Source organism: Coregonus lavaretus (assembly GCF_964263955.1).
Source record: "Coregonus lavaretus genome assembly, chromosome: 14".
NCBI classification, from domain to species: domain Eukaryota; kingdom Metazoa; phylum Chordata; class Actinopteri; order Salmoniformes; family Salmonidae; genus Coregonus; species Coregonus lavaretus.
In genome coordinates this window covers 44750344-44771540 of record NC_140001.1, presented here as the reverse complement: position 1 = coordinate 44771540, position 21197 = coordinate 44750344, and the positions used below count along the sequence as shown (strand labels likewise).

Genomic DNA, 21197 nt, shown 5'->3' with positions numbered 1-21197 from the left:
CCTGTCCCCTTTGCAGAAAAGCATCCCCAAAGAATGATGTTTCCACCTCCATGCTTCACGGTTGGGATGGTGTTCTTGGGGTTGTACTCATCCTTCTTCTTCCTCCAAAAACGGCGAGTGGAGTTTAGACCAAAAAGCTCTATTTTTGTCTCATCAGACCACATGACCTTCTCCCATTCCTCCTCTGGATCATCCAGATGGTCATTGGCAAACTTCAGACGGGCCTGGACACGCGCTGGCTTGAGCAGGGGGACCTTGCGTGCGCTGCAGGATTTTAATCCATGACGGCGTAATGTGTTACTAATGGTTGTCTTTGAGACTGTGGTCCCAGCTCTCTTCAGGTCATTGACCAGGTCCTGCTGTGTAGTTCTGGGCTGATCCCTCACCTTCCTCATGATCATTGATGCCCCACGAGGTGAGATCTTGCATGGAGCCCCAGACCGAGGGCGATTGACCGTCATCTTGAACTTCTTCCATTTTCTAATAATTGCGCCAACAGTTGTTACCTACTCACCAAGCTGCTTGCCTATTGTCCTGTAGCCCATCTCAGCCTTGTGCAGGTCTACAATTGTATCCCTGATGTCCTTACACAGCTCTCTGGTCTTGGCCATTGTGGAGAGGTTGGAGTCTGTTTGATTGAGTGTGTGGACAGGTGTCTTTTATACAGGTAACGAGTTCAAACAGGTGCAGTTAATACAGGTAATGAGTGGAGAACAGGAGGGCTTCTTAAAGAAAAACTAACAGGTCTGTGAGAGCCGGAATTCTTACTGGTTGGTATGTGATCAAATACTTATGTTATGCAATAAAATGCAAATTAATTACTTTAAAATCATACAATGTGATTTTCTGGATTTTTGTTTTAGATTCCGTATCTCACAGTTGAAGTGTACCTATGATAAAAATTACAGACCTCTACATGCTTTGTAAGTAGGAAAACCTGCAAAATCGGCAGTGTATCAAATACTTGTTCTCCCCACTGTATGTGACAAATAACATTTTATTTTGATTTGAAACTGTTGAGCATGAAAAACCCAGCAGAGGTGCAGTTCTTGAGACAAACCGGTGTGCCTGGCACCGACTACTATACCCCGTTAAAAGACACAAATCTTTCGTCTTGCCCATTCACCCTCTGAATGGCACATACAGTATACACAATCCATGTCTCAATTGTCTCAAGGCTTAAAAATCCTTCTTTAACCGGTCTCCTCCCCATCTACACTGACTGAAGTGGACTTAACAAGTGACATCAAAAAGAGATCATAGCTTTCACCTGGTCAGTCTGTCATGGAAAGAGCAGGTGTTCATAATGTTTTGTATACTCAGTAGATAGACAGACACATAGTATGTGTAGGGCAGTTCCATGAGGGTCAGTGGAAACCTAACAGCTGATCTAGTCACACAGTCAACTCTGGACGTTGACTGTGTGCGCGCACGTGTTTATGACGACTAACTCATCCTCTTACGCCTCGATCACACCTACAGCGTCATTGCGCAAAATGGTATTCCGCATCATCTGGATACAGTGAGGGAAAAAAGTATTTGATCCCCTGCTGATTTTGTACGTTTGCCCACTGACAAAGACATGATCAGTCTATACTTTTAATGGTAGGTTTATTTGAACAGTGAGAGACAGAATAACAACAAAGAAATCCAGAAAAACGCATGTCAAAAATGTTATAAATTGATTTGCATTTTAATGAGGGAAATAAGTATTTGACCCCTCTGCAAAACATGACTTAGTACTTGGTGGCAAAAGCACTGTTGGCAATCACAGAGGTCAGACGTTTCTTGTAATTGGCCACCAGGTTTGCACACATCTCAGGAGGGATTTTGTCCCACTCCTCTTTGCAGATCTTCTCCAAGTCATTAAGGTTTCGAGGCTGACGTTTGGCAACTCGAACCTTCAGCTCCCTCCACAGATTTTCTATGGGATTAAGGTCTGGAGACTGGCTAGGCCACTCCAGGACCTTAATGTGCTTCTTCTTGAGCCACTCCTTTGTTGCCTTGGCCGTGTGTTTTGGGTCATTGTCATGCTGGAATACCCATCCACAACCCATTTTCAATGCCCTAGAAAGGAGGTTCTCACCCAAGATTTGACGGTACATGGCCCCGTCCATCGTCCCTTTGATGCGGTGAAGTTGTCCTGTCCCCTTAGCAGAAAAACACCCCCAATGCATAATGTTTCCACCTCCATGTTTGACGGTGGGGATGGTATACTTGGGGTCATAGGCAGCATTCCTCCTCCTCCAAACACGGAGAGTTGAGTTGATGCCAAAGAGCTCCATTTTGGTCTCATCTGACCACAACGCTTTCACCCAGTTCTCCTCTGAATCATTCAGATGTTCTTTGGCAAACTTCAGACGGGCCTATATATATATGCTTTCTTGAGCAGGGGGACCTTGCGGGCGCTTTAGGATTTCAGTCCTTCACGGCGTAGTGTGTTACCAATTGTTTTCTTGGTGACTATGGTCCCAGCTGCCTTGAGATCATTGACAAGATCCTCCCGTGTAGTTCTGGGCTGATTCCTCACCATTCTCATGATCATTGCAACTCCATGAGGTGAGATCTTGCATGGAGCCCCAGGCCGAGGGAGATTGACAGTTCTTTGGTGTTTCTTCCATTTGCGAATAATCGCACCAACTGTTGTCACCTTCTCAACAAGCTACTTGGCAATGGTCTTGTAGCCCATTCCAGCCTTGTGTAGGTCTACAATCTTGTCCCTGACATCCTTGGAGAGCTCTTTGGTCTTGGCCATGGTGGAGAGTTTGGAATCTGATTGATTGATTGCTTCTGTGGACAGGTGTCTTTTATACAGTTAACAAGCTGAGATTAGGAGCACTCCTTTTAAGAGTGTGCTCCTAATCTCAGCTCGTTACCTGTATAAAAAGACACCTGGGAGCCAGAAATCTTTCTGATTGAGAGGGGTCAAATACTTATTTCCCTCATTAAAATTCAAATCAATTTATAACATTTTTGACATGCGTTTTTCTGGATTTTTGTTGTTGTTATGCTGTCTCTCACGGTTCAAATAAACCTACCATTTAAATTATAGACTGATCATTTCTTTGTCAGTGGGCAAATGTACAAAATCAGCAGGGGATCAAATACTTTTTACCCACACTGTAGGTGTTCAACATTCACCTTCTGCTACCATTTCTGACAAGCCGTCTACGGATACAGTTTGATGCATACGTTCGATAAATCCAACGTATGCGCCACACAGAACGCACCGCAACTCCCTTTGCAACGCAATGCTGCAAGGCAAACGCAGCGTTCCATTGGAAATGAATATACTTCTGGTTTACCAAATTGCAATGGATGCTGTCGGTGTGATTAAGGCGTAAAAGAGTCACGGCACTGCTCTTCATGGCAACAACCCCAGACCATCCCATCAGAATTCTGCACCACCATTAGATCCGGCCAATCAGAGATCAGATAGCTCCGAGCAATTTGGTGCAAATGTGTTCCCCACAAGGGGTTTGATTTCAACACCACCACACCCATGTCCCATGTCCTTTGCCTCACCAAAGAGAAATGCTTACCAGTAAGTGTATGAGCACTAGCTCCAGCCAGAATACACTCACCACCAGATTATTTACACAGATAAGAGGAACAGCTCTCCTAGCAGAGAGGAAAGGAGCTGAGAATTGAGTTCAAAGGCAACAGGAGGAAGGACATGTGGGCAATGTTCCACAAAGCACCCTATTCCTTATGGGCCCAGGTCAAAAGTAGTGCACTATATAGGGAAAAGCCATTTGGTACTCAGGAGGAATCTTTAACTCTGTCCACTCCCTCTCCCTGAGATGATGTGGTGGAGGGTGTGTCAAGTTGGACTACATGCAGTGGTGTAAAGTTCTTAAGCAAAAATACACTACACAAAAATAAACGCAAAATGCAACAATTTCAAAGAATATACTGAGTTACAGTTCATATAAGGACATCAGTCAATTGAAATATATTCATTAGGCCCCAATCTATGGATTTCAAAAAAGTCAGTATCTTGTGTGACCACCATTTACCTCATGCAGGGCGACATCTCCTTCAAATAGAGTTGACCAGGCTGTTGATTGTGGCCTGTGGAATGTTTTCCCATTCCTCTTCAATGGCTGTGCAAAGTTGCTGGTATTGGCCAGTACTGGAACACGCTGTGGAACACTTCGATCCAGAGCATCCTAAACATGCTCAATGGGTGACATGTCTGGTGAGTATGCAGGCCATGGAAGAACTGGTGACATTTTCAGCTTCCAAAAATGGTGTAAAGATCTTTGCGACATGAGGCTGTTCATTATCAGGCTGAAACATGAAGTAAATGCAGCAGATGAATGGCACGACAATGGGCCTCAGGATCTCGTCACGGTACCTCTGTGCATTCAAATTGCCATTAATAAAAATGTAATTATGTTCTGTAGCTTATGCCTGCCCATACCATAAACCCACCGCCACCATGGGACACTGTTCACAACGTTGACATCTGTCCAGTACAGTTGAAACCGGGACTCAACCGTGAAGAGCACACTTCTCCAGCGTGCCAGTGGCCATCGAAGGTGAGCATTTGCCCACTGAAGTCAGTTGCGACGCTGAACTGCAGTCAGGTCAAGACCCTGGTGAGGATGACGAGCACGCAGATGAGCTTCCCCGAGACGGTTCCTGACAGTTGCTGCAGAAATTCTTCAGTTGTGCAAACCCAGTTTCATCAGCTATCCGGGTGGCTGGTCTCAGATGATCCCACAGGGGAAGAAGCCGGATGTGGAGGTCCTGGGCTGGCATGTTTACCCATGGCCGGTTGGACGTACTGCTAAATTCTCTAAAACGACGTTGGAGGCAGCTTATGGTAGAGAAATTAACATTAAATTCTCTGGCAACAGCTCTGGTGGACATTTCTGCAGTCAGCATGCCAATTGCGTGCTCCCTCAAAAGTTGAGACATTGGTAGCATTGTGTTGTGTGACAAAACAGCATATTTTAGAGTGGCCTTTAATTGTCCCCAGCACAAGGTGCACCTGTGTCCTGATCATGCTGTTTAAGCAGCTTCTTGATATGCCACACCTGTCAGGTGGATGGATTATCTTGGCAAAGGAGAAATGCTCCATAACAGCGATGTAAACAAATTTGTTGACAAAATGAGATAAATAATCTTCAGGGACCTTTTATTTCAGCTCATGAAACCAACACTTTACATGTTGCGTTTATATTTGTGTTCAGTGTACATTAAAAAGTACAACTTAATACGTTTTTTTGGGTATCTGTACTTTACTACTTATATTTGACAACTTTTACTCCACTACATTTCTATAGAAAATATGTACTTTTTACTGCCATACATTTATGGCAGGTTCATGCTCTACAACATTCGCAGAGTACGACCCTACCTTACACAGAAAGCGGCACAGGTCCTAATCCAGGCACTTGTCATCTCCCGTCTGGATTACTGCAACTCGCTGTTGGCTGGGCTCCCTGCCTGTGCCATTAAACCCCTACAACTTATCCAGAACGCCGCAGCCCGTCTGGTGTTCGACCTTCCCAAGTTCTCTCATGTCACCCCGCTCCTCCGCACACTCCACTGGCTTCCAGTTGAGGCTTGCATCTACTACAAGACCATGGTGCTTGCCTACGGAGCTGTGAGGGGAACGGCACCTCCTTACCTTCAGGCTCTGATCAGACCCTACACCCAAACGAGGGCACTACGTTCATCCACCTCTGGCCTGCTAGCTCCCCTACCTCTACGGAAGCACAGTTTCCGCTCAGCTCAGTCAAAGCTACTTGCTGCTCTGGCACCCCAATGGTGGAATAAGCTCCCCCACGACGCCAGGACAGCGGAGTCACTGACCACCTTCAGGAGACACTTGAAACCCTACCTCTTTAAGGAATACCTGGAATAGTATAAAGTAATCCTTCCTTCTTTTACTTAAGTATGACAATTGAGTACTTTTTCCACCCATGTACTTAAGTACATTTAAAACGGGATACTTTTAAACTTTTACTCAAGTAGTATTTTACTGGGTGACTTTTGCTTGAGTCATTTTCTATTACGCCATCTTTACTTTGACTCAAGTATGACAATTGAGTACTTTTTCCACCACTGACTACATGATAACCTCTAGAAAGGTAGTAATATGAAGTAACATGAACACATTCTAACATACTCTGAGTAGCCATATATTTTCTCCAACAGTAATTTCTACCTGTCCCTTTAGAAACCTTACTGTTCATCAGAAATGTGCTATAATATAAGAGGTGGCTGATCAGAGTGTGTGTGTGTGTGTTGGTAAGTGGCATGTGAAGAGGGGGGGGGGGGGGTTAAAGCCAAACGGCCCCTGGGAGATTAGAACTGCCACGGTGGCTTCTCTCCTATTGCCTTCTGGGGGATTACTGCTGGGACCACCTGCTCCATGCTACAGCGGTCAGCCAGACACGAGCCCCATCGGGCACACCCACCCACCCTTAGGTCTGCTCTGAACACGCATCTCTCCAATGAGGGACCTTGAAGCAACAGTTATATATACACACACTCGGTTCACATTATGCATTCAAACACACACACTCAAAGTAGGCCTATATACTGTACTCACACGTGCTTACATTCACAAGCTCTCACATGCTCCACCTATAGACTCACACATCCACATACACGCTGAAACACACTCTTCCCCTCAGAAAGACACATTGAAGATCAATGTGCATCTAGTTAACATGTATTATCACCTCAGGAAATTCAAATAAAGTGCTACTGTATGACTGAAGTCCTCACCCAATAGAGAATGACAAACTACTGTAACAGACACACTACTGTACTTTAACAGCTACTCACTCTAGAATGGAGAGAAGGTTCTAGACTATGCAGCTGGGCAGACAGAACAGTGAGGCTGTGTGGAGGGTTGACAGTGACACTGTATAATAATGATCCACTCACCACAAGCTATTTGGACAAACAAGCAAGGTTTGTCGCAATAGTGAAATTGTTCCAACTTTAAAAGCATTCCTACAACCTTTAAGGCATCTAGGCTATGGATTCTTCAGAAATGTGTGACAGTGCTTGTGAAGACTAAACAAATGCTCAAAGCCTGCACAAGTAGTTTCTTTAAAGTGGATTTACAGTAGAGTGATAACCGCATGCTGAATAGACAGGATGTAATACTAGACTGATGAATATCTTATACTTCTCTGTTTTTGTTGAATTAATACAGTAGCTGTGTAAACGAATGCCATATTGAGGGTTGAGAGTATTGGGTTTGGAAGCTGCTGGGTGTCATGAGGTCAGCAATGTGATCATCATCAACCCGTTACACATACACAGAGAGAAACAAACACAAATATACTGTAAATGCATTCACATTCACCAACATACACACCACATATGTAATGGTTGAGCCCTCCAGCGATCCTCGTCCCAGTAATCTGTGTACCCTAAGTTTCTCCCCTGCTGGGGCCAGACAGACAATACTGAGCCAAGTACAGAGAGCGCCTTTGGGGTGCGTCCACACACACACACACACACACACTTCTGAATTGATGTACCCTAACATGAAATTAGGCTATATACACTTATTCTCAACTCAATAGACATTTAAACTAGAAAGATTTAAAAGTGACAGAATAAAAATAGTCACAACATAATATTCTATATTACAGGAATCTAAACTGTGAGTAAATAATGCACAACTACTTGACATCAAGCGCAAATATTTGACTAAATACTTCAGGCGTCATTCCTATTGGCCGAGAGGGCGAAACTCAACAGGTGAATTCACACCGTTATAAAACGTTGGTTCCTCCACACGCAGCAAAGGTACAGCCACTCTATCACCCCCCCATAACCGTAAAACTCAAAAAAAAAAAAAAGTATTACAGATACCCACAGCATATTCTAGTGACGCAGCGAGTTAAGATACAGCGATGGGGTATGCTAAAAGTTACAGTCTTTAATGGTAAAACATACAGTTGACTTACTCCGACATGTTCGCCCTTGCCTGGATACGCAGCCACTCTTCCGCCTCCTTTCACAGGCATTCTGCGCTGTAAAAGTTGTGAAACACTGTCGCCTTATGTTAACCGTAAAACAAGTGTCTTATTTATGGCTTGTAGAACTTGTATCTCTTAAAATATACCCTAGTCTCTAAAATGGAACATAGCTTGTGACAGCGGTCCTAAAAGACTTCCCTAGCTCGCTGCAGTTACCGGACTCCAGAGATCCTTTAAAATTATTGCTGTGATATCGATGGGAGCCGAAACGTTCTAACCAACAACCGTGGCGTATTCTTTCCGTAAATTCTGTTGAAAAACGTTTCTTAAACGGAAGGAAACGGACGAAACGGGGAGGGACCTAACTGAATTTGTCCAATACAAACTCTCGTTTTAGTTGCAAAACGAAACGTTTTGCAACTGTTCGGCGGAATTAATACACCTCAGAGGAGCGACTTTGAACTCAGTCAGCCTACTTTATGAATACCGAGATGAAACCGAGGGGTCTACTAATGTTGCCCGTTTCTATATCAATTTCAATGGTCGTCTACAAACGGATTTAATGACTGACATGTTTAATGGGCTATTTTGTTTCATTTTATTCCGACATAGGAACATTTTGTACATATTTTGTACGATAATATTTTGCTTCACCCCCTCTGCCAGAGTGGACCCTTCCGGATTGGATACATTGATTTAACTGTTCTCTAAAAGTTCACAAAAAACGAATGTGTTTACTTACAGAAAGTCCAATTGTATCATTTCATTGGGGGCCTTGAAAGCCTAGTGTACTAGCAGAGTTTCTATAAATATGTATATATTTTTGTTATGATAAAACATAGAGATCTGTCCTCTGTCTATCTCACACAGCACCACAGGAGAAAAGTTAATATCTTCAACTTCTGCGTTATAATGAAAATGTATAATTCAAAAAGGGTAAACTAAATCCTGTGAGGCAGACAGACTGTAGTCTTATATTGAACTCTAATTTTCCCTCCAGAATGGATGAATAGAATATCTCCTGCACAATTCATGCATCTTTGGACTGCAGGGTTGTGACAATACTTTTAAGCAGACTGGAGTCTGCATTTGATTCTATAACTGTTATTTATCTCCACAAGGACATCACGGTGCTTTGCAGTGTGTGTGTGTGTGTCTGTTTTGTGTATGTGTGTGTGTGTGTGTGTGTGTGTGTGTGTGTGTACATGTTCCTTGGCTATCCTACTTGTGTTATTCCCATTAGCCATTATAAAAGCATATTGCTTTAAAAAGTGTATTCACACTGTGTGTTAAGTACACACACTTAACACAATATACATTATCCATGAGCTTCATACAGGACAGGATAATATTTCACTTTGTCTACCAACTTGAACCCGTTGTGCAAAATGGTGCTCGTCTGACAGACTGAGAAGGAGGGATACAGAGAAGGTTACAGAGAGAGAGAGAAATAAAGACACAGAGAGAAAGAGAGGAAAAGAGAGATAGAGGAAGAGAGAGAGCGAAAGAAAGAGGTCGAAGAGAGACAGATAGAGAGGAGAAGAGAGAGACAGAGATAGGGAGAGAAAGGGGAAGCGAGAGAGAGGTTGGGAAGAGAGCTTTTTATTGAGAGGACAGACAGAGAGGGATGCTTGTCTAGTCTCTAAACCCCGACTCAGGCAACACAGTGACTAGGGTCTGGTTTCAATGATGGACTCTTTTGGCATAGAGGACCTATGTCAATGCCTACATTGATAGGGGGGGGGAAATATCTGGGGACTCTCCCAACAAATCACGAGGCAGACATGCCAGAACATCGCGATTCAAAACCAAAGTTTGCAGGCAAAACCTTTACAGTGGTTTTAGGTAAGGTAGTTGATGCAAACTAGCCACTTGCGAAATGCAGTCATTGAAAATAACTTCTGTGATCTACATCTTGCTAGTTAATATTTTGTATTTTATTCAAGCGGATAAAGTAGTGACGTGGTTCCCCTATGCCAAAAGAGTCCATCATTGAAACCAGACCCTAGTCATTGTGTTGCCTAGGGTCGGGTTTTCAAGACTAATGCATGTCTAACCCTTGTATCTACTGAACAGCAGGTGTGTGGGTGACTGTGAGAGTACCTCAGACCTGAAGTGTTAACATGTCCAGAGAACCAACGCTCCCCTCCCCTTCCCTCCGCTCTCCTCCCACCCAAACCCTGCAAGTAGAAATCCCTACAGACCTAGGCCCAGATTCACAAAACTGCAATTTTCCCCCTAACTATAGACTTAAGAAGAAAGTTAAGCAAAGTTGCTATTCCTCAAAAATGTTTTTGGAAATTTTCTTGCGCAATTTCTTATGGTTCTCCTTAAGCAAAAAGTTAAGAAGAAGTTTGATTCTTGAAAATAAAGTTATTGGAAATGTTCTTAATTCCAAGATAGCTAAACCCTCGTCTTAAACTAAGGGCAGTGAGAGAAAAAGCTCATGAAAGCAGTTCATCATGTTTAATTCATTCACAAACTTCATCTGAAAATTTCAGTATTGATTCTTTTAAACCCAAGAACATGTTTTAGAACAGTAATCTCAGTAGGAAATATGCTAACATGGTTGCCATTGCTAGCTAGATAGCTAGCTAAAATCGGTTGCCTAGCAACAAACATCTTAAGAAGATTCGTAAGAAGATATTTGAGAAGTTCGTAGGAAAATCATTCAATCTTAAGATATTGTTGAGGAATTGCACTTACGAACTATCTTATGAACTTCTTATTTTTTTTCTTAAGAATCTTAAGTTTTTGCATAAGAAGTGTTTTGTGAATCTAGGCCCTGCTGTTTCTCTGTCCCAGAAAGCACATTGAGCACACAGCACAGCCTCCTAAATAGCTGCAGTCAAAGTATCTGTCAATACAAACGGATGGCAAAGTTTAACTAAAGACGTATGCGGTGCAGGTTGCCTGAGAACATATAATAATACAAGCCATTTAGCAGACACTTTTATCCAAAGCCACTTACAGTCATGCATGCATACATTTTACTTATGGGTAGTCCAGGAATCAAACTCACTATTCTGCCGTTGCAAGCGTCAAAGCGCCATACTCTATCAACTGAGCTACAGAGGACTATGGTCTGCACACACCACTGCATGCACTGTTCTCCACCCATGCAATACAAACAGAACAATGTGTGTGTGTGTGTGTGTGTGCGTGTGTCTGACTCTCAAGGAGAGAGTAATAAGCTAGTCTTGACTGGCCATGCTTGAGAGAAATGACAGACTGCTCTCGTAGGAGTCTGCTCTAACTGCCAAACAGATGTCAGTACAGTAGCCTCATGAGTTAATAAGAGACAGACATGTTTCTCTCTAATAAATCCTCTATGTTAGCTGTGGGTATTGAAACATCTGTCTGACTGGGTGTATTCTGTTAGTGACCTCTAGAGGTAAGGTTAGGACATGAAGGGAGCTCACAGAGCACACTGTAGGGCAGGGGTATTGAAATCTTACCCTACATGGTCCAGACTACTGCTGGTTTTCTGTTCTACCTGATAATTAATTGCACCCACCTGGTGTCCCAGGTTTGAACTAAGTCCCGGATTAGAGGGGAATAATTGAATTTAAGGGCTGTAGGGATTCTAATCTACAGCATAGTAGATCATATCATTAACTGAACTATACACTAAGTAAACCACCCCCCTCCCTTATGCCCTCAGAACAGCCTCAATTCGTCGAAAGCTTTCCACAGGGATGCTGGCCCATGTTGATTCCAATGCTTCCCACGGTTGTGCCAAGTTGGCCAGATTTTCTTTGGGTGTTGGACCATTCTTGATACACACGGGAAACTGTTGAGCTTGAAAAACCCAGCAGCGCTGCAGTTCTTGAGACAAACCGGTGCGCCTGGCACCGACTACCATACCCTGTTCACAGACACTTAAATATTTGATCTTGCCCATTCACCCTCTGAATGGCACACATACACAGTCAATGTCTCAATAGTCTCCAGGCCTAAAAATCCTTCTTTAACCTGTCTCCTCCCCTTCATCTACACTGATTGAAGTGTATTTAACAAGTGACATCAATAAGGGATCATGGATTCACCTGGTCAGTCTAGGTCATGGAAAAATCTGTTCTTAATGTTTTGTACAATCAGTGTAGAATATCCGTGTGGGAAAAAATAGATAAGCCATTACAGACATTACAAGATTGTGAGAATGTATTTATATGTCTCCGGTGAAATTTTAAATTAACTACTATTATGGCTCACTTATGAGTCCAGTCAATGCATCATTCATTCAATGTGCTGCAAAATTGAAACGCATGCATTCATTTTAAACCGCTACTTTTTAAAGTGATCCTTTTAAACTGTGTTTATACCTTACTTTTTTTTATCCATCTGACCAAAAACAATACCAGACAACTTTGAAGCGTTTGAATATTACGGCATACATTATAAGATTCAGAATCGGATTTAGGATCCAGATGTCTGCCTGTCATACTAGTAGATAGACAGCTGCTGACAGACGCTGGTTTCTAAATCAGCATATGGACCTGATTTACACCTTAATGTTATCACGCATCACAACACACACACACACACTGAGAGATGCATCTCTCTGTGATTTAAGACAGAGAGGAGGAGTGATCATGAGAACGTATTATCTTAGCAAACAGTAAGTTGATTACAGGAGAGGAGGTGTATATAATGTGTGTGTTTGTGCATGTGTGTGTGTGTGTGTGTGACTTACATCATTAATGGGTCATGCCTTTTAAATTCATTAGACAGTGTTTAATATGCAGAGCCTCATACAATACACACACCACTGATAGATTAAAATAGTTATGTTTAAATATTGGTGGTAATATGTTACATGAGAGAGAGGTCGTCTGACATGTTAAATAAACATGTGACTGAGAGACACTGTCTACAGCAGGGTTCCCCAACTGGCGGCCCGTGAGCCGAATTTGGCCCTGGGGTGGTTTTATTTGGCCCCCCAAGTTTTCGGAGGGAAAAAAATTAGATGTAAAAAAGAATGAGAATGAGAAATGTTCATTGTTGGTTATAAAAGACTGTAAAAACAACAGGAAATCAGCTCCAATTGATTTTAATTTTGGAAATCTGTTTCCAAGTATTCCCACGCAGGCAATTTGCAGTCTACAAATGATTGGTAATTATGTTCCGGTCCCCCGACCATCCGCTCAAGAGAAAAATTGGGTCGCGGCTGAATCTAGTTGATTATCCCTGGTCTACAGTATGTCAAATAAACAGATACTGTCCCAGGTAAAATGGGATGAAGCTACTCCCTATTCTTGTTGTGTTTTTGCTCTGTCAGGCGTTTTAAAACAGTAAACAAACAGAACCATGCCACACTAGAACAGCAGCAGAGCCCAATACAAATACAGCCTAGTCTTCTGTTCTCTCTCAGTACAATAAACATTCTATTGATTAGCAAATGTAAATGCCGCGTTGTGTCGGTTGGGGAGTTTTGTTGTGTTTTGTCTGCCCCGCCGGTGTAGCACAGGGAGTTTGGGGTGTCGGTTATCTGGGACGTGCTAATTAAGGAGGATAAATAGATGGCAGAGTGATCCCAGGGGAGAGTAGAGGAGCACAGAGCAGCACAGAGGGTTTGGCAGCCATCAGCGATTCACCCTGCCCTTCATCTCATCTCTACTGGGGTGAGAGGGGGAGTGAGAGAGAGAGAGAGCGAGAGAGAGGTTATTCAGAAGCACAGAGTAGAGAGGGTTAAGCATCAGAGAAAAAAAAGAGATGAATCATGTAAACAATATGATTAATCAACACTCTGCTGTAATTACACAAACACTGTTAATCATCAGTCACAGGTGATTACATCCAACCCCTCACTGTGCTGCTCAATTTGGCACAACACCCCTCAGGTAAATTATTTTCAAAGCACAGGAGGATGGGATCATACACAGAAAGGTTTGGCTGAATACCATTCTTTAGTGTCTTTTATGACCTTATAAAGAGGACAGAAAGAGGAGGACTGGTCTCTTCACTGAGCATAGCAGCCATGTCTGATTGACAGTTGGAGGGTTTCTCATAACTCCTACAGTAGGCTGTGTCCCAAATGGCACCCTATTCCCTATATAGTGCACTACTTTGATTAGCGCCCTATGGGGTGAATAGGGTGCCATTTGAGACGCAGCCCTCTAGTATCCTCTAACATCCTGCAGTGGGCTTAACTATGGCCTCTTCTCCCCTCTCACCAGGGGCAGAGTAAACCTTCCTTCTGAGCCAGCCTGACAGTTTTACTGATGAAATATGCATCGATATGCACAGAGAGAGAGAGAGAGAAAGAGAGAGAGAGAGAGCATAAGAAGGGTGTGCCTTCCAGTATGAATATGTATGCACTCACTAACTGTAAGTCGCTCTGGATAAAAGCGTCTGCTAAATGACTAAAATGTAAATGTAATATTACGCAGCCCTGGGCAAAGAGATGAATAAGTTATGGCCTTTAAAAAGTGCAGTCGGACCGACCAGGCCTGGCCCAGACAGAAATAGCCACAAACATCCTCCAATCAAATAGGAAGTGGATCCAACCGACAGATCCAAAAGGTCATGGCATAGGGATCGAAATTGGTTAAGGTGAGGGTTAAGGTCGGGGTAAGGGTGGGGGGTAGGGTAAAGGTTAAGTTTAGGCAAAGGGCTAGCAAACTGCCATCCGGAAGCCATACAAAATCAGATGCCAGTTTAACGTCTCAGTTGTCATGACAAGCTGTCAGTGAGCATGTCTAAATGGTGTTATTGATTTACTGTAAAGAACATGTAGTTGCATCTCACTGCTGTCAGTGTGAAATTAGTCAGGGAAGGGAATCTAGAGGGTGCAGTACCGCAGTTGAACACTAGAGGGAAGGCTCCAAGCTTCACAACACGTTTGGTATGTGTAGACCTCCAGTACTAGCAAATCTGTTAGGCAAAAATGTGTGTGGACATAGAAAGTCTCTTCATGTATGATTGACCACGCAACTACAACATAGTTAAATGTCAAAATCACCCCACAACATGATGATAGGCATATGTGCAATATATAAAAACACTATTCAAAGAGGACTGTATAGCCACATTCCTAAGTGTGTTCTCTGTTACTGTACTGTAGATTACAAGGTGCTGCTGTGACTGCATATGGACCCAGTAATTCCATGCAAATCACAGTTCCACACAGTCCTGTGGGATTCAACCATATTATCTGCAGTCTGTTGGTTGTTTTTAATAAAAGACAATGAGGTGTGGTGCTGTAACAGCCACAGGGGGCTCGCTACTTCTGTTCTGTAATCTGCATCAATAAAATATTTGAAACGCATTATGAGCGATCGGGACTGCAGGAGGCAGTGGACACAGTGTGTGTGTTGTGTGCGTGCGTGCGCACGCGTGTGTACAGAAGCCTGCAACAGATGTAGGATCTTAATTTGAGCCAGTTTGCTACTGCAGGAAAATAATCCTGCAGCAACAGGAAATGTGAATTATTATGTGGATTATAATCAATGGACATTTTTGTAGGGGTTGATACATTTTTCATAAGGGAAAATCAAGTCAAACATTTCTAAGTGGAAATTACAAACTTCAGAAGCCTTTTTAAACCTCAAATACACTACAAGTTTTAAATGTCCTGCATTGCAGGAAAGTTATACAGCAACAGGGTGATCAAATGAAGATCCTACATCTGTAAATCAATGGTGTTCAAGTATGGGTAGCTGCAGACCAATATGGCGACCGGAGTATGGGCGAGTGGGTGTTTCGAAAGGAGTGGGTGTATGGAAAGCGAATCAGCTAATTAGGCAGATTTGCTCTCACTCAAGACCCTTTTGCGTGGCTGATTGGGCTGCACGATGAGTCGATAAGCGGTGCGAATGTCATTGCACCGGTTCTGTATGGAGGTGCTTGCCGACCTGAGGTGATACCCATTGGGCAATTATCACAGTGTCGCCGGTAGTAACGTGGCCATTTTTTTCCCTCCCATGATTTTATTTCAAGTAGGATAGCAGCCTACACAACAAATAACTAACAGCCTACACAAGAAATAACTAATATTGACAACCATCTAGAGGTCACCCCCCCCCCCCCCCCCACCCTTTGCCCACAGAACAGCCTCAATTCATCAGGGCATGGACTCTACAAGGTGTCGAAAGCGTTCCACAGGGATGCTGGCCCATGTTGATTCCAATGCTTCCCACAGTTGTGTCAAGTTGGCTGGTGGACCATTCTTGATACACACTGGAAACTGTTGAGCGTGAAAAACCCAGCAGCGTTGCAGTTCTTGACACAAACCGGTGCGCCTGGCACCTACTACCATACGCCGTTCAAAGGCACTTACATTTTTTGTCTTGCCCATTCACCCTCTGAATGGCACACATACACAATCCATGTCTCAATTGTCTCAAGGCTTAAAAATCCTTCTTTAACCTGTCTCCTCCCCTTCATCTACACTGATTGAAGTGGATTTAACAAGTGACATCAATAAGGGATCATAGCTTTCCCCTGGATTCACCTGGTCAGCCTATGTCATGGAAAGAGCAGGTGTTCTTAATGATTTGTATATTCAGTGAACATACACTGGGGAGGTCATGAACGGCAACAACACCGGGACAGTGTCCTTCGCTCCCGCTTGCCAAGCACTACTGTTCCTCAACGGCGTGGGAAGTAGCTACCTAGTAGCCAATATCAGGGCGACACTCACAGTAAGCATACAACGCAAACAAGCAACAATACACCCATCATCAGTACTTTTAATAAAAAATAAAAAATTGTCAGTTTTATTAACTGAAAATTAACAGTTATTTGTGTAAACTAACAATGCAATACGACTCAGACTCATCCTCATCCTCTGGCTTCAAAATAAAAGTCCAAACTCTCGCAGTATGGTAGTTGCGTGGTAAGAAATGGGGGGGGGGGGGACACGTTTTCGACACACCCACTCCTTTCCACACTCCCCTACTTTCCTTTTGTCACACCCACTCACTCATACTCCGGTTACCATATTGGGCTGCAGCTACCCCCTTCTCATGGTGTTCCCAATCTGCTAAATGCTATTCTAATGTTGCCGGGGCCAACGGTTGACCGTCCCTCTTTTCTTTCTTTCCTCCCCTTTAGAGTCTGACTCTGAAATATGCTATTTTGTTTTTGAGGTTGTTTTAAAGCCTGCTGCCAAGATTTTATTCGGGAAATATATGGGCCTTCGGGGTCTGCTGCACAATCTTTCTGATTAAAAAGTGTTTGATTAAAATCTTTACACTCAGTAGTGGAGAAACAAATGCTAAAACCACAGCAGCTGATGTCTTGCACTCATAGTTATAGTTTACAGTTATATATAGTAAGCCAAGAAGATGAGAGGAAAAGACAGGGTTTGGGTCTAGGAGGAGGAGGAAGAGAGGGAGGAGGAGGAAGAGAGGGAGGAGGAGGAAGAGAGGGAGGAGGGGTAAGAGAGGGAGGAGGAGGAAGAGAGGGAGGAGGAAGAGAGGGAGGAGGAGGTAGAGAGGGAGGAGGAGGTAGAGAGGGAGGAGGAGGAGGAAGAGAGGGAGGAGGAGGAAGAGAGGGAGGAAGGGGAAGAGAGGGAGGAGGGAGAAGAGAGGGAGGAGGAGGTAGAGAGGGAGGAGGGAAGAGAGGGAGGAGGGGGAAGAGAGGGAGGAGGGGGAAGAGAGGGAGGAGGGGGAGAGAGGGAGGAGGAGGAAGAGAGGGAGGAGGGGGAAGAGAGGGAGGAGGAGGTAGAGAGGGAGGAGGGGGAAGAGAGGGAGGAGGGGGAAGAGGGAGGAGGGGGAAGAGAGGGAGGAGGAAGAGAGGGATGAGGGGGAAGAGGGGGAGGAGGGGGAAGAGAGGGAGGAGAGGGAGGAGGAGGAAGAGAGGGAGGAGGGGGAAGAGAGGGAGGAGAGGGAGGAGGAGGAAGAGAGGGAGGAGGGGGGAAGAGAGGGAGGAAGAAAGTATTCAGACCCCTTGACTTTTTCCACATTTTGTTACATTAAAGCATTATTCTAAAATTTATTAAATTTTTGTTTTTTCTACACACAATACCCAATAATGACAAAGCAAAAACAGGTTTGTAGACATTTCTGAAAATGTATTAAAAATAAAAAACTGAAGTATCATAATAACATAAATATTCAGACCCTTTACTCAGTACTTTGTTGAAGCACCTTTGGCAGCGATTACAGCCTCGAGTCTTCTTGGGCATGACGCTACAAGCTTTGCACACATGTATTTGGGGAGTTTATCCCATTCTTCTCTGCAGATCCTCTCAAGCTCTGTCAGGTTGCGTCTGCTAAATGGCATATTATTATTATTATCAAGCACCGATAATGTATATGCATTCGGAAAGTTTTCAGACCCCTTGACTTTTTCAAAATGTTGTTACGTTACAGCCTTCTTCTAAAATAATAATAATAATAATATGCCATTTAGCAGACGCTTTTATCCAAAGCGACTTACAGTCATGCGTGCATAATTTTTTTTGTGTATTGGTGGTCCCGGGGATCGAACCCACTACCTTGGCGTTACAAGCGCCGTGCTCTACCAGCTGAGCAACAGAGGTCCACAAAATTTATTAAATCGTTTTTTGCCCTCATCAATCTACACACAATACCCCATAATGACAAAGCAAGAACAGGTTTTTAGAAAAAACTGAAATATCACATTTACATAACTTTTCAGACCCTTTACTCCGTACTTTGTTGAAGCACCTTTGGTAGCGATTACAGCGTCAAATCTTATTGGGTATAACGCTACAAGTGTGGCACAGCTGTATTTGGGGAGTTTCTCCCATTCTTCTCTGCAGATCCTCTCAAGCTCTGTCAGGTTGGATGGGGAGCGTCGCTGCACAGCTATTTTCAGGTCTCTACAGAGATGTTAGATCGGATTCAAGTCCGGGCTCTGGCTGGGCCACTCAAGGACATTCAGAGACTTGTCCCGAAGCCACTCCTGCGTTGTCTTGGCTGTGTGCTTAGGATTGTTGTCCTGTTGGAAGGTGAACCATCGCCCCAGTCTGAGGTCCTGGGCGCTCTGGAGCAGGTTTTCATCAAGGATCTCTCTGTCCTTTGCTCCGTTCATCTTTCCCTCGATCATTTTGGCCAAAGAGTTCAATCTTGGTTTCATCAGACCAGAGAATCTTGTTTCTCATGGTCTCAGAGTCCTTTAGGTGCCTTTTGGCAAACTCCAAGCGGGCTGTCATGTGCCTCTTAATGACGAGTAGCTTCCGTCTGGCCACTCTACGATAAAGCCCTGATTGGTGGAGTGCTGCAGAGATGGTTGTCCTTCTGGATGGTTCTCCCATCTCCACAGAGGAACTCTGGAGCTCTGTCAGAGTGACCATCGGGTTCTTGGTCACCTCCCTGACCAAGGCCCTTCTCTCCCGATTGCTCAGTTTGGCCGGACGGCCAACTCTAGGAAGACTCTTGGTGGTTCCAAACTGCTTCCATTTAAGAATGATGGAGGCCACTGTGTTCTTGGGGACCTTCAATGCTGCAAACATGTTTTGGTACCCTTCCCCAGATCTGTGCCTCGACACAATCCTATCTCGGAGCTCTACGGACAATTCCTTTTGCTGTGACATGCACTGTCAACTGTGGGACCTTATATAGACAGGTGTGTGCCTTTCCAAATGATGTCCAATCAATTGAATGTACCACAGATGGACTCCAATCAAGTTGTAGAAACATCTCAAGGATGATCAATGGAAACACTATGCACCTGAGCTCAATTTCGAGTTTCATAGCAAAGTGTCCTAATACTTATGTAAATAAGGTATTTATTCATATTTTATACATTTGTTAAAATTTCTAAAAACCTGTTTTCGCTTTGTCATTATGGGTTATTGTCTCTAGATTGATGAGGAAAAACAATTGTTAAATACATTTTAGATTAAGGCTGTAACGTAACAAAATGTGGAAGAAGGGGTCTGAATACTTTCCGCATGCACTGTATACGTGTAATGTATGCACGCATGGCTGTAAGTCGTTTTGGATAAAGACATCTGCTAAAGGGCATTTATTATTATTTTTAAGAGGATGAGAGGGAAGAGGAGGAAGAGGTGGAAGAGATAGAAAAGGGTTGAAGGAGTAGAAGAGGGATCACCACAGTGATTATTTTGTTAATTACTCTTAACGAAATAAACATTTGCGTTGTCAGGCCTCCCAGCATCGTAGCTCACTGTGAGAGAGGGCTGAAGAGGTGGCTTCTGAGAAGAGGCCCTGCAGGGAACTCTGGGTTCTGAGAGGGGGGCTAAGAACTGAGAGAGGCTGCATTTAGATAGGCAGCCTAATTCTGATCTTTTTTTCCCACTAATTGGTCCTTTGACCAATCACATCAGATCTTTTCACATCAGATATTTTTCAGAGCTGATCTGTATGGTTAAAAAAACTATTAGTGGAGAAAAAAAGATCAAAGTTGGGCAGCCAGTCTCAAACACACACACACAGAGAGAGAGAGAGAGAGACTGGAGGAAACACGCAACCTTTCAAAACACTCCACTACCAGAGCCAGAGCAACCTTGTCCAAGGGCATCATTAATGCATTTAAAACAACCACTTGTGTCCATGTCTCCTAGTCTCTCAGTCTCTCAGTCTCTCTGTCTCTCTGTCTCAGCAGATCAGGAGACAATCAAACAATATGTCATCTGAAGGACACATTTTGTAATAATACTCTTACAGGATAGGAATAAACATATTTTGTAACAATACTCTTACAGGATAGGTCTACGGAATAAACATATTTTGTAACAATAGCCTACTCAGAGTATAGGTCTAGGGAAAAAGGAAAATGATTGTGTATTTTCCATAACTACAGTGCAGTACTCTGGTAACACACATGAAAACAAGAGGTTATCTAATGCCAATCCTCTAATTACTTTAGACTGTAGTCAGTTCAACCCTGTCATAATAAAATCATTAAAAACTATTGTCATTCATCTCACTGAGCAGAAAGTCCTAGACTAGTCTAGAGATGCCTCTCTTTCTCTGCCTCCAGACAAAAACAGCACTCCTCTCAGTCTCTCTAGACAGACGGGTTGCCTCCCACAATGTACCAATGTTCCAGCCCTAGGTCTGTAATTTCCTAGACTACTCATCTCTAACTAACTTACACTAAAAGAAAACATGCTATTTTCTATTCACAGTTAGTGAGTGGTGACTAAGTGGGCATGAGAAGTCTTCCTGTATAAACATGAAATCATGTTAATTAAGTCAGAAATCAGGAGCAGATAATTTACTGCTGTGAGACAGAGGAACCAACCAGTCTACAGTATTTACATCTGGTTGACTTTAAACAGCCCACATATTATTTCACAGA

At 43.5% G+C, this 21197-nt stretch overlaps 1 protein-coding gene across 1 annotated transcript in view; it reads right to left on the bottom strand.

Moving 5' to 3' along the window:
- LOC311141770 (tight junction protein 2-like) overlaps positions 1-8244 on the bottom strand; it is a 99667-nt gene extending 91423 nt beyond the window's left edge. Inside the window, exon 1 of the mRNA XM_084177214.1 lies at positions 7947-8244. Coding sequence (XP_084033340.1) covers positions 7947-8006 — 60 coding nt within the window. The 5' untranslated portion in view covers positions 8007-8244. The remainder of the gene's footprint in view (positions 1-7946) is intronic.
- Positions 8245-21197: the final 12953 nt, after the last annotated feature.